The sequence below is a fragment of the Danio rerio genome, chromosome 11 (genome assembly GCF_052040795.2).
Source record: "Danio rerio strain M-AB ecotype USA chromosome 11, GRCz13ab, whole genome shotgun sequence".
In the NCBI taxonomy this organism is placed as follows: domain Eukaryota; kingdom Metazoa; phylum Chordata; class Actinopteri; order Cypriniformes; family Danionidae; genus Danio; species Danio rerio.
In genome coordinates this window covers 45,693,520-45,708,045 of record NC_141031.1, presented here as the reverse complement: position 1 = coordinate 45,708,045, position 14,526 = coordinate 45,693,520, and the positions used below count along the sequence as shown (strand labels likewise).

The window sequence follows — 14,526 nt, the reverse complement described above, 5'->3', positions numbered from 1 at the left end:
TATCTGGGGCTGCTTATTGATCATAAATGCATTTTTTTCGCTTCTGCGCCAAGGAAACACCGTGATTCATTCAGCAACTGTTTGATATGTGAATATAATTCAGTAAAAGAATGCTAGAACCGTATGAGCATCGCAAAGAGCTTTCATTTGAGCTATAACTTGTACATGTGTCATATGAAAAATATGAAAATGAACCAATGTTCAATAACCAGCTCGGGTATCCAAAATACTGTGTATTTAAGTGTAAATAACTTTTGTGCAGTAGAATAAAAACCAAAGTGATGAATATGTGCATAAAATATAGATTCTACACTTTCAAACGAAACCACTTACGGGGGTCTGGTGCAATGCTGGCCCTTTAAATCTTAAAGCGAAAGTTGATGACGTCACGGACCCGGTACCGCAGAGTTTAACTGGTTAAGTTATTCAAGCATTTATACTTTAAGAAGCATGAACAATAACAACAATGCATATAAATCTTAGTTTTATTGTGTACCTCCTACATTAGAGTACTATAAAACAGTACAAAGCTTATATAATGTAGAAATCACTCCTAATATACTAAAAAACTGTACAAAACCTGGATAAAACCGTACACAGATGAAACATTTACATTTATAAAGTTAACAAAATAGCATCTCATTCTTCCCTTTGTCATAAAGCAAACATTAGACCTATGCTAATCTGTTTATGCTATGCGGTGAACATTTCCGAAACGTTTTTAAAGATCCATAAACAAAAATAAAGACCTAAAAGCTCCTGAAACGCCTCTAAAATTGAGTGTTGCTATGTAAAAAGTCCCAATCTACACATCTGCAGTGAGCACAACAGGTTATCCCGCACATCTGAAGCCAGTTAATACAATAAATAAAGCTGAAATTACATGTTAAAGGACTCTCACATTCAGGTCCGTCCACAGGTTCAAACCCATTTTAAGGCAAGAAGGTCTGAATGACGATAGCATATCCATAGCACTTTGGTTCAGTTTTTCAGACACAGCGTTGCCAGATCCCTTTAGATTACTCCGTCAGATGTGTCTCCGGATGAAGAGATTCATTGACGGATGAGTCAGTGGCAGGTAAAGGGTTAAAGTGGCGCTGCGAGTGGAGCTGAAGGCATCAGGTGGAGGCTGCAGCTATGAGTCCTTCACTCGGGTGGAGGTGCTGATGATGGAGATCTGCTTTGCATATTGTGTGTGCTGTGCAGTGCAGTGAGCTGACGGCTGGAGGCTCCTCGTCACCTGATAATATAAAACACACAGATCATTATTAAAGAGTAAAGCCTGGTGCAGATGCAAACTAATACCTGGACTTATAGAGAAAATTCAAGTGCTGTAAAATGAAATCCCTTAATGGATTGTGGGGGAAACCGGAGCGCCGAGAGGAAACCCACGCAAACACAGGGAGAACATTCAAACTCCACACAGAAACACCAACTGGCCCAGCTGAGGCTCGAATATACATATGATATAAAATATGCATTTGGCAAAAACATGAAGTTGAAGTTTATATGTCAAAAAAATAAACTTTCAATAAGATTTAGCTTGACCGCAGTACCAAACAGGACCGCATGACCTCCAGTTCTCATTGATGATCAAACAAGGCCGTCCCCAATGTTTTAAGGAATATGAACTATATTTATTCATACTTTTGACAATAATTGTTAAGTACAATCCTAAAGCAGGATGGCAGACATCCCAACTCTCCCAGAAGTTCCAGGAGTCCCCCACAAATGCATAGAGACTCCCGGATGCCCACAAACGAATGATAATCTCCCGGAAATCACGTGTCATTAAACACGTCATTATATAGTCTCCACCGCATCCCTCCTAGCTCTTCAGGTACATTGAACGCACACGCCCTCACCGCTCTTCAGATTCAGCGCACGCACACGTACCACCGCTCTTTAGATACCCACTCCCCCGCGACCTCCCGCAAATCATCTCTGTGTCACCCGAAAATACCTTTCCCCAACTTAGGATGTCTGGGATGTGGAGTTTGGTGGTATTTAATTTGAATTAAGCCTCTAAAAAACATCCAAACTAATTTTTACATGTGGATTGCTGTAGCGAAGTAATGCTTTACAATCGAGTATCCTTATTGCAAATTAATAAATAACTGTTGATCAGTAATATCTATCAAAAATCAGTCAGCAAATATGGAAACTAGATATTTAAATGTTTCAAATGATATATAATTTTCCATAATTGCTTTTGGTTTAGACCAGTGGTCCCCAACCTTTTTATCACCGCGGACCGGTCAACGGTTGTCAATTTTTCAATGGACCGGTGTGGGCCGGGGGCGGGTCTACACGTGAACACAGCTGCTGCGCTCGTGCATCCAGGTTAATCATGAACAACTCAGTGCGCATGTGCTAGTTGCACTATCGCTGTCTGATTATGTTTCAATCAAGGTTTATATGGATCAAATACATAACATCTGTGCCAAACATCTCAACTGATGAACATATTAACAATAATACAACCGTATAGCCGAATTAAATGTATGCATTGGCATGTTACAGCCCTAATGAGTATGATTATGTGAAACTCCATATGGATACATATTGCAATGATTTCGGGTTATTACTGCGCGATGCACGCACACATATATGCACAGTCCTTAAATGCTCTGCTGATTTGGACTCTATAATACCTGTTTAATAATTTTAAATTATCAACAACCACTATGTTCTTCCCGCTTTGTGGTGGATTTTGGCATAGTCCATTTCACGTGAAATGCCGGGGGTAAGTGGAAGAAAGAAGTCGCGGGGGGAATATTTTCTACAGAAATAATTTATGATTTCTTATGTGGCCCGGTACCAATTGTTCCATGGACCGGTACCGGTCCGCAGCCCGGTGGTTGGGGACCACTAGTTTACACTACAACATTGTGGTATAAATATGTAACAGTAAACCATCACCCACTGGTCGTGTTTTAGGGTGCTTTCACGCCTTTTGTTTCGGAAGCTGGTACGTTTCCACAGTTAACGTGGCTCGTTTTGCATATGTTAATCCAGCAATCGAGCTCGGATCCGCACCAAAACAATTGGCTTCAGTTCGCCTGAATAAGGTGGTCTCAGCTCGATTGAAACAAACTCTAGAGCAGATCGTTTGTAGTGAGAAAGCAAAACAATCCAACGAACTAAGGAACCATCACAGTGTATTATGGATATGTAATAGGTAGGCCCACACGGAATCTGCGCGCACAGAATTCCACAGATTTTCCGCAGAATTCCGCAGATTTCTGGAGATTTTTAGCCCATTATTAATTCTATTTATTTACTTGAGTAAATGTGTAAATATGAATTTATTCAGTTTTTATTCAGTAATTTATTACTTTTTATTTAATATATTAAGGTTTTAGTTATGATACTCCGCTGGATACTCCCAAAATAATTCCGCAGAAATCTGCAGATTTTTACCAAAATTCTCCACAGAAATAGCAAAAAACATCCACAGATTCCGTCTGGCCCTGGTAATAGGCATATATGGCTATATGAAGAATTATGACATGTTTAAATCTATTTAATGTGACTATTTTAGTCCATTTAGAAACTTTGTCGTGTGAAAACAAACCGCAACAAGAATAAAATGCAACATTGTAACGACTTTAATCCCTGTTTCAGAACAAAACAATCGATCCACAGGTGTGAAAGCACCCTTAATCTTCTACTCTTCGTACATTACAAAAACAGTGGTAAAATATGTATTCAGAAGTTCTAGACCTTTCCAACGATATATAGTTTGTCATGATTAGATTAGGATTTCATTGGAAAAAAAGTGATGTAGATCCAAAAAGTGTTCCAGAGGAAACAAATAAGGGGGTTAAATGTAAAATATATCTATTTTCCCTATAAAATAACAATATATTCATGCATGCTCAAAAACATGTTGAACTCTCACCCAGTCCTGAAGAGGAGGACACGCTGTCAGCCAAAGACGAGTTATCTGCGTGATCCGGTGAGAGTCCGTCCATCAGCGGGATGGAGAGCTCTGACGACGGCACAGATGAATCGTAAATCCCCGAATCTCTGGGCATCTCCGGCGGACTGGCGGATCCGTCAGTGTGAAGAACCGGCCGGCATGAACCCGCGTCCTGACTGGACGATCCCTCCCCGAGATCCTCTCTCGACAAACTCAAAGACACTCCCACCTGAGGCGTCTGCGGCAAAATCAAAACGTTACTCCTCACTGGAGGACACTCGCTTTCTGACCCATGCTTGAGTTTGACTTCATTTAGCACCAATCCTGAATCTACTTTTTCAGGAATGGTGCGTTTATTAGGCAGCGGCGGAGGCATGAGTTCCTTCTCCAGCCAATCAGGCTCCTGCGTGACGTGTTGATGCATGTTATAAATTGCAACATATAACGAGCGCCCCGATTTGCTGCAGAAGTAGTTGCGTTTGCTAACATTCGGCGGCTGTGGTTCACGATCGGTCAAACTCAGTTGGCGCGAATGCAATCGAGCGAATAGTTGCGGCAGCTGATCCATCAGCTTAAACTTCGGCGCCAGGCTGAGTGAAGTCGGGACATCGGTTTCATGGGAATAATCGAAATACACAGACATGAAGCGCGACAGGTCGGAGGATTTCTGGTGCACTTCTTTGAGTTTCTCTGAGATGATGGCGGAGGCCACGATGAACAGATCTCTGCTGCTGCTGCTGGAGTCGCTTGCGCTCGGCTCTCGGTTTTTCTCTTTGGACGTGGCTTTGCCTTTGCGGTGGCGTTTCTCCACGAAGTGCTTCAGGCCTTTGGAGCAGACGGTGATGATGAAGTGGGCTTCGTCGATGCGCCGGCTCAACCAGGACATCTGACCCTCCTTACAGATCTCCAGGTGCTCCCAGAGGTCCAGAGAAACCTGCACACACAGACACACATCAGTCTACATGAAGGCTTTACACAATGACACTTTAGATGAAGCGTCTTGATCAAGAGCACAATAGAACTTTACAACTACAACTAAAATAGCTGTAAAGCTAATAAAGCTTAAATGATAGTGTATTTGTATATAAAATTTTGGTTGATATTTATTTTCTCAACATTTATATATTAGGCAAGAGGAATGATGATACCATATGTAATAGACAACCACTTTGGTTCAAAAAAGTACAGTTTTCAGACACTGCGTTGCCAGATCCCGTACAATTACTCTGGCAGATGTGTTTCGGAATAAAGGGATTCATTGACGGATGTGTCAGTGGCAGGTAAAGGGGTAAAGAGGCGCTGCGAGTGGATTTAAATGCATCAGGTGGATGTGTGTGTGTGTGTGTGTGTGTGTGTGTGTGTGTGTGTGTGTGTATATATATATATAAAATATATATATAATATATATAAAATATATATATTAAATATATATATATATATATATATATATATATATATATATATATATATATATATATATTAAATATATATATATATATATATATATATATATTATATATATATATATATATATATATATATATATATATATATATATATATATTTAATATATATTTATATATATATATATATATATATATATATATATATATATATATATATATATTTTATATATATATATATATATATATATATTTTATATATATATATATATTAAATATATATATATATATATATTAAATATATATATATATATATATATATATATATATATATATATATATATATATATTAAATACATATATTAAATATATATATATATATATATATTTATTTATTTATTTATTTTCTTAATATTTATATTAACATTTACATATTATTTTGATATATTTTAAGCATTTTTTCGATTTCTATTTATTTAAATTTTATTTTTACATTTTTTATAATAGTGTCTATTTATTTATGACATTTTTTTTTTTATTTCAATTATAATATTATTTTATTTAGAGTTACAAAAATGCATTTGTATGGTTGTAGTCATATAGAGGAAGATGTTTTAAGAAAGTTATTTCATGCTCGCATCTATCGTATTACTCGTAATTGATATCCAGTGGTGTAAAGTACTTCAGTAAATGGACTTCGTTACTTTACTTAAGTATTTTTTTGGCTACTTTGTACTTGTACCGAGTATAAAAATATAAGCAACTTTTACTCTCTACTTGACTACATTTTTGAATACATCCGCTACATTTGAACGGACGCTTATTGTTACTTGTTACATGCTTGTGCGCGACAAGTCGGCATCTTTATCTACCACGGCTAATTTGTTGGCTGAACGAGGCAATATCGCCATCTGCAGGGTGCTGAAGGTACTGTATGCTATTTATGAGCTAAATCAAAAGCATAAGGTTGCCTAATACCAGGTGTTTAATTAGCAACATGGCTGCAGCAAATGATGTTGAAGTCGGCACATTAAGCAGTACCAGCACTGATGAGCTTTCTTGGTGTTCTTTGAGCCTACATTCAGTATGAGTAAAATACTTAAGTTCTTTTAAAATCAGATACTTTAATACTTTTACTCAAGTCTTATTGGGATTGGTGACTTGTAACTTGTAATAGAGTAATTTTTACAGTAAGGTATCTGTACTTTTACTCAAGTATGGTTTTCAGGTACTCTTTACACCTTTACACCTCTGCTAATATCTGGCCCTGCCATACCACACTGAGGTGATCCAACGAGGAAAAATAACTATTTTACGTTTTGTCAGGTTAGTGGCTGCTTCGAGATCAGTCATTCGAAAATGCACCATTATTTACTTGTAGTGTACAAGTATTTAGATTGAGATGCATCAGCACTTTTCTTAAGGCCGTAGTGTTTTTGTGTCTTCACCTCGCAGCCGCAGAAGTCCTGCAGGAAGAAGGCGAAGCTCTGGATGACGGCGAGGTGTTTGGCTCCGTCTCTGCTGGAGTAACAGATGAAGATTTTGGGTCTGGGCCAGGGTCTGTCTGCGCTCAGAGCCGTGGTCTGCGATGAAGACTCCGAGCTCTCCTCGTCCAGGTGAGAGTAGATGTTTTCTGCAGTCACACAGTCGAGAGGATCACATCAGGTTTGTGGAGAAGAAGAAAAAAAGAGCACATTTATTGTTTCCATATGACTTTTAGAGCACCGTAAGAACTGAGAGTAAAGCCTAATTTGTCCATGTTTGAGCAGCAGATGTTTCTGTCTTACATTCCCCACCACCATCCCATCTGCCTTTATAGAAACACACAAGAGTAACTACATGTTTTAGGTTTAAATAATGTAGTTGTTTTGTTATTGACTAAAAAATAGTTTCATTACATCATAATTATATCATTATATTATGTTTTACTTCATGCTTTATGTTGTCTGACCTAAACTTAAGCCATCCAAAAATTTTTGTTCATTGAAAACAAGCATTAAAATCTATTTCATTTATTTAATAATAAAAAAACATTTTTAGAAATATTTAAAAATATTTCAGCTATTGAACTAAAACATAAAAACGTTTAAAGAAAATTTGTTGAATGCAAATATAAAAAAAATATTACAAAAATTAAGAAAAATATGAAAATATTAGTAAAAAAAAAAGAGTGAATATATCGCATTCAAATCTGACATCTAAAAATAAAAATTTGATTAAAACAAAAAAACATAAAAAATATACTTGTTACTTAAAATAAGCAATCACACCAGATGAAATATACAAAATATTTTTTTAAAAACTACATATTTTATTGCATCTATTTTTAAATAATAGCATGTATATAACCATTTAACCTGAACAAAATGTTAACTCAAATAAACTAAAATAATCTGGAGAAAAGCAGAGAAAACAGACGCTTTCAAACCTTGCTGTTTCTTGCGGCACATGACGGTGAAGAGTGTGGCGAAGGCTGACATGATGACCAGCGGGACGGTGATGGCCATGGCACGGATCGGCCCGGCCCACGGGGAGTGAACTGGAACAAACACAACTCATCTCGTCAGATACATGTTCAAAACATCTGAGATTTTTTAAGGCTGATTTTGATTTAATGCATTTAATTTTCTTATTAATTTGCATTTTAAAATGCTGAAAAAACTGCACTCACTTTTGCTGCTTGTTTAAACTACTTTTTAAAAATTAGTCGACAATACAATTCTTACGCTTTTTTTTTTCAGACTTTATTTTATGTTCAATCCACTTTATTTTGTAAAAACCATTAAGTTAACAATCAATTTGTGTTGGGACAACATGAAGGAGTTGTGTGGAAACATGCATGTGTGTGTGACTCTCTTCCAGCAGGGGGCGCTGAGAGAACAGAGTTACCATGCTTGGAATTTATTATGCATGGAATGCAGATTATCTTAATAAAATTTAATCACAACTGTTGTGAGCTCTCCTTATATTTATTGTAATAAATCAGTATTTAGGATTCCAGCATTTCTAACATCAGGAACACACTCAAATACATCCAAAATCCAAATCAACAGACAAATGCACACTTGTACTGAACAAAGTCCATGTACATGTCTTTTGAGAATTAAAATGAGCTTGAAATATTTAATAACACAGTATTTAATAAACTGATGCTCTTGATTTTTAACGTGATCTTTGTTCTACATTTTATTGCATGTAATGGTTCAATTAGTTTTTTTTTAAATCAAACAAACAAACAAAACAAATACAAAATAGATGAATAGATAAAACATCTAATTTAGCTTACATAGATAAAATGAACTCCTATCCTGCTTGTTTTACGTTACTTGTAGTAAACTGAACTATGGTGTGAAAGATGAGCTATAATGAAAACTACCTAAAACCAAGTGATATCCCTACAAAAAAAAACCTGATTTAATGTCGAAATCATCACAGAAACACTTTAGTTATTGCATCTTTTTTCATTATTCTGAGAGTTTAGTGTTGTTTACCTTGGCTGACGTGATACTGTGTCTGTCTTCTGGTGTTGTTGCTGTCATCACGAAGCTGCAGGAGCAAAATGTCCATTTGTTGTACTTTGTTTTAAGTTTATAAATGAGGATCATTTTTATAGCATATGTTATGAATGACGCTCTCACCTCGATTGCATACGTTCCTGGAGTGACATCTTGTAAAACACAAGTAGTTTTGGGGCCGTTTTGCTCCTGCAATAACAAAAAAAAAAAATTTTACTTACAATGTGTCATGCATTTTAATGTAAAACTGTATGCAATGTTATGTGAAATGAAAATAAAATGGATTTAGCGCTGCTTATAGAATATCTGGGACATTTCACAAAAGTAATTGGCTAACAAATAGCAACTTCTTTGTAGTTTTTTATTAATAAATAAATACATCTGGCACTTTTTAATGTTTGAATGTATTATAATATTATTATTATATGCTAATTAAATTATTATTATTTTATATGCTATTATTTTTATATGCTAATTAATAATTACTACTATTACTACTAATAATAATAATAATAATTAGGTAGTAAAATAATAATAATATATTATAATCATAAAAATATAATAATAATAATAATAATAATAATAATAATAATAATAATAATAATAATATAAATATTATTAATAAAATAATAATAATTGAACACAATGAAAGAAAAAAACAACAGATATTCACAACAGTGCAATTATTTTGATAGTAAAAGTTAAATTAACAGCAAAACTATCAAATATCATTATTATAATAATAATTATTATTATTATTAGTACTATAAATAATAATAAATATAAAAACTAAATTATTATTATTACTACTATTATTATTTATTCATTTAAATATATTCAAAATAAATACATAATATATAATTAATATTCATTCATTCAATCATTTTCTTGTCGGCTTAGTCCCTTTATTAATCTGGGTTCACCACAGCGGAATGAACCGGCAACTTATCCAGCTCGTTTTTACGCAGCGGATGCCCTTCCAGCTGCAACCCATCCCTGGGAAACATCCACAAACACACATTCACACACACACTCATACACTAAGGACAATTTAACCAACCCAATTCACCTGTACCGCATGTCTTTGGACTGTGGGAGAAACCGGAGCACCTGGAGGAAACCCACGCGAATGCAGGGAAAACATGCAAACTCCACACAGAAAAGCCAACTGAGCCGAGGATCGAACCAGCGACCTTCTTGCTGTGAGGCAACAGCACTACCTACTGCGCCACTGCTTCGCCCCCATATAATTAATATATTAATAATGAATAGTAAACAGACATCTTATTAATATTACGATTATTTATATAGTTTTTTTTTTTCATTTGTAGTAACGAAGCATTACTAGAAACTACTATAAAGTTAGCATTATGACTATTAGTAACAATAATTTAGTATACTTTAATAGCAAGCTGAAAAAAAGCTTTTATGGTTTCATTATTCCAGCACCTGCATCAGGCGTTTCATTTCTGTGTGATTTTGGAACATGAGCTGATTCTTTTGAACAATATTCTGCTCATAATGTTCCTGTTAAAGGCTGTGAAGCATTGTCCTGCTGCAGAGCTCATATCTGTGGGTATCTGTATCTGCCGCTCGCCATTATTTTTGTAGTGATAATAGAAAAGAGCTGAAATGTGAGGTGAGTGACGTTACTGACGGGGGATTCCAGAGTTCAGACGCTCTGTATGTTTGCCTGAGATCACTAATACTACATCAGTTTCTGAGCTCATCATGAACACAGCTGATGAAACTGAGGGCTTTACAGACCTGCGTTCACACATACAGCATCAGTAAACACAGTAAAAACAGTGCGAGTTTACATGCTTGATTTGATAAATCATGGAATTTTAAAATTTTATTATTAGTAGTAGTAGTAGTAGTAGTAGTGCTTAGTAGTAGTGGTAGTAGTATTGTTATGTTAATTATTGTTGTAATTATTATTATTATTGAGATTATTGTTATATTGTTATTGCACTATTATTATTAGTTGTTATTATTATTAGAGGCTGTTATTGTTGTTATTGCAGCGATTATTGTTGCTGTTGTTATTATTGTTATTATTATTAATATTATTATTATTGGTTTTATAATTATTATTTATAATTATTATAATTATTTTAATTATTGTTGTAATTATTATAACTATTATAATAATTATTACTGATAAAATTGTTATATTGTTATTGCTATTATTATTGAGATTATTGTTATATTGCTATTGTTTTATTATTATTATTATTATTTGTTGTTGTTGTTGTTGTTGTTGTTATTATTATCATTATTGTCATTGTTATTATTATTAGCTGTTGAAATTATTATTATTATTGAGGTTATTGCTATTATTGTTGTTATTGTTGCTATTATTATTATTATTATTACTACTATTATTTTGTTTTTATTGTTGTTATTACTTTTGTTAGTATTATTAATGTAATTATTGTTGTAATTATTATTATTGATGCTATAGTTATAATGTTATTGTTATGATTATTATTAGTTATTGTTGTTTTTGTTGTTGTTATTATTATTGTTGTTAATATTGTTGTATTTATTATTATTATTGAGTTCATTGTTTTATTGTTATCGCTATTATTATTTAAATTATTGTTACATTGTTATTGTATTATTATTATTATTATTTGTTGTTCTTGTTGTTGTTGTTATTATTATTATTAGTAGTAGTAGTAGTATAGTTGTTATAATTGTTATTATTGTATATTATTATTATTGTTATTTTAATTATTGTTTAATTATTAGTATTAGTAAGATTATTGTTATAATGTTATTGCTATTATTATTGAGATTATTGTTATTGTATTATTATTAGTATTAGTTGTTGTTGTTGTTGTTGTTATTATTATTGAGGTTATTGCTATTACTGTTGTTATTGTCGCTATTTTGGTTGTTGTTGTTATTAAAATTATTATTGAGGTTATTGCAATTACGGTTGTTATTGTCGCTATTATTATTATTATCATTATTATTGTAGTTGTTTTTGTTGTCATTGTTGTTGTTGTTATTTTTATTAATATCATCATCATCATCATCATCATTGTATTTAAATTCCACCAGACATACTGCTTTAAAAGACTATTAAAGCTAACCCTAATTAAATTTAAGCCTCACAGAAACTCAATATATTATATAAACAGTTGAAGGCAAAATTATTAGCCCCCCTGTGAATTTCTTAATTATTTTTCAATTATTATATAATACATAAAATTAAAATTATATTGAGATTTATATATTATATATTTAATATTTATAATATATATTATATAGAATATATTTATATATTCTTTATATATTTATATATTATATACACACATATTTATATATAATTTTACTGAAAGTTTTACTGAAAGTAGATTAGATTTTTTTTTACATTATTATTATAGCCCCCTTCAGAAATATTTTATAATAACTATATATAATAACTAGCCTAATTAACCTAATTAATCTTGTTAAACCTTTAAATGTCTCTTTAAGCTGAATACTAGTGTTTTGAAGAATATCTAGTCAGATATTATGTGCTGTCCTCATGGCAAAGATAAAATAAATCAGTTATTGGAAATGAGTTATTAAAACTATTATGATTAGAAATGTGCTGAAGAAAATCTTTTCACCATTAAACAGCACAAGTGAAAAGATATATAGAGTTGCCCTGTATAATATTAGAGTTTTCTAAGTATAGAAAAGAGCAGAATGAACAAGTCGAATGCATCCGAAATGACAAGCCAGAATAATGGCAGAATTCTTCTCTTTAGCTGAACTCCCTCTTTAGGATTGTTTGTGTCCGGAGCCAAAGCGAAAGACGGATCGTCTTCAGAGTCTCAGTTCAGTGTCTAAGTGACCAGGAGCTGCTGTGAAAACACTCTAGACGGCACATTTCCGCTTCTAGCACAAAGCGTGGAAAACAGCAGAGGAACACGTACATCTCCCTGCGGCACACCAAGAGCTGCGGGACAACACTATACATCATTCCAGCTGTCTGAGAGAAACATTACACACCACTGAGAGAGAGAGAACATCTCACTTACAGCTCTCTCTCGCGCTCTTTCTGTGTGTGTGTGTGTGTGTGTAAAATAAATATGCCTGAAGTGTATAATGTACTCACAGGTTTGCAGCGCTTGAGTCTAAACGGTCCTTCCTGTCTGAGTTTGTAGTACAGGTAGTAAATGGAGAAGCCGAAGGTGGAGGGGGCGTGGTCAAACACAACATGCAAATTAGATCCCAGTTGAGAAACGTTCAGCATCTTGGGCTTCCAGACTGTCAGTGAAGGAAGAGAAGAGAAGAAAGAATACGGTTGGTGAGTTCAGATCCCTCTGTTTCCATGCCTGTCTAACAAAAACAGATGAATTGGGTTTGAAGTCTCTTTTTTCCTTTCTTTAAAGCACTCACATGGTTTGCAGACGAGGTTATCTGGGCCAAGAAGGACTTCACAACCTGTGAGAAAGCAAGGAACAATGAAAAAAATAATTACTTATTGTTTTAGTTATATGATTTATTATATTAGATGACAATACAGCTGATAAAAAAAAACATTATATTGTTTTATGTACCAGAATTTTTTGTAAAAAAATATTTACATAACATCATATTAATATTTATAAATATTTAAATTAGTATTATTAAAAATACAAATTTAGAAACTATAAAAATATAATGTGCTATTTTGGGTGCTAAAACATATGTAAATATAATGTTTTAATTGCTATATATTGATTTGGAAATTATATTTATTTATTTATTTATTTTTTCAAAAAATGCATGAATGTTAAATCCATTTGCAAACTATTATAAAATGTCCCTGTGTATAGCATCATGTTTAAATAATTATTTTAATTACATTTAAAAATACAAATATTTAAAAAAAAATAGTACTTTAACAAACATTATTATCATTAAGAAAAATAAATATTAATTACAACTTTACATTTATAATGATAAAATATGCAGTTTTGTGTATTTGATTTGTTTTGATAATTTATTATAATTAATAATAATAATTATTATATATATATATATATATATATATATATATATATATATATATATATTTATATATTTGTATTTACAAAATAGTATTATAAATAATAAAACTTTATAAATTCTAAAAATAAAATGTTCAGTGTGCTAGAATATATGTAAATATACATTTTTAAATGAATGACTATTAATTTTTTATTATTTATTATTTTGGATTAATTATATCAATTAATATTCTAAAAAATAGCTGTATTAATTAAATGTATGAATGCTAAATCCAATAACAAATTATTATACAATGTCCACTTGTGTATAGCATCATATTAAAAAAATTAATTACATATAAATATACAAAAATTTAATAAAATATTATTTATATTTTACAAAAGTTATTATCAGGAATGAAAATAAATAATAAATACAACTTATTATAAATAATTACAAAATATACCATGTTATGTTTTTTATTTGATTTGATTATTTTAATAATAATAATAATAATAATAATAATAATAATAATAATAACAATAATAACAATAATATTAATAATAAATTTATATAAAGTTATATATATATATATATATATATATATATATATATATATATATATATATATATATATAAATACACACACACACACACACACATATATATATATATATATATATATATATATATATATATATATATATAT

At 32.1% G+C, this 14,526-nt stretch overlaps 1 protein-coding gene across 2 annotated transcripts in view; it reads right to left on the bottom strand.

Moving 5' to 3' along the window:
• Nucleotides 1-463: 463 nt before the first annotated feature.
• Nucleotides 464-14,526, bottom strand: part of il17rd (interleukin 17 receptor D) — an 83,846-nt gene continuing 69,783 nt past the window's right edge. For both annotated transcript variants that reach the window (NM_153660.4, NM_001328553.3), the window contains 8 exon segments: nucleotides 464-1,240; nucleotides 3,905-4,859; nucleotides 6,777-6,961; nucleotides 7,757-7,867; nucleotides 8,820-8,874; nucleotides 8,967-9,032; nucleotides 12,961-13,112; nucleotides 13,245-13,289. In NM_153660.4, coding sequence (NP_705946.4) covers nucleotides 1,119-1,240; nucleotides 3,905-4,859; nucleotides 6,777-6,961; nucleotides 7,757-7,867; nucleotides 8,820-8,874; nucleotides 8,967-9,032; nucleotides 12,961-13,112; nucleotides 13,245-13,289 — 1,691 coding nt within the window. In that variant the 3' untranslated portion in view covers nucleotides 464-1,118.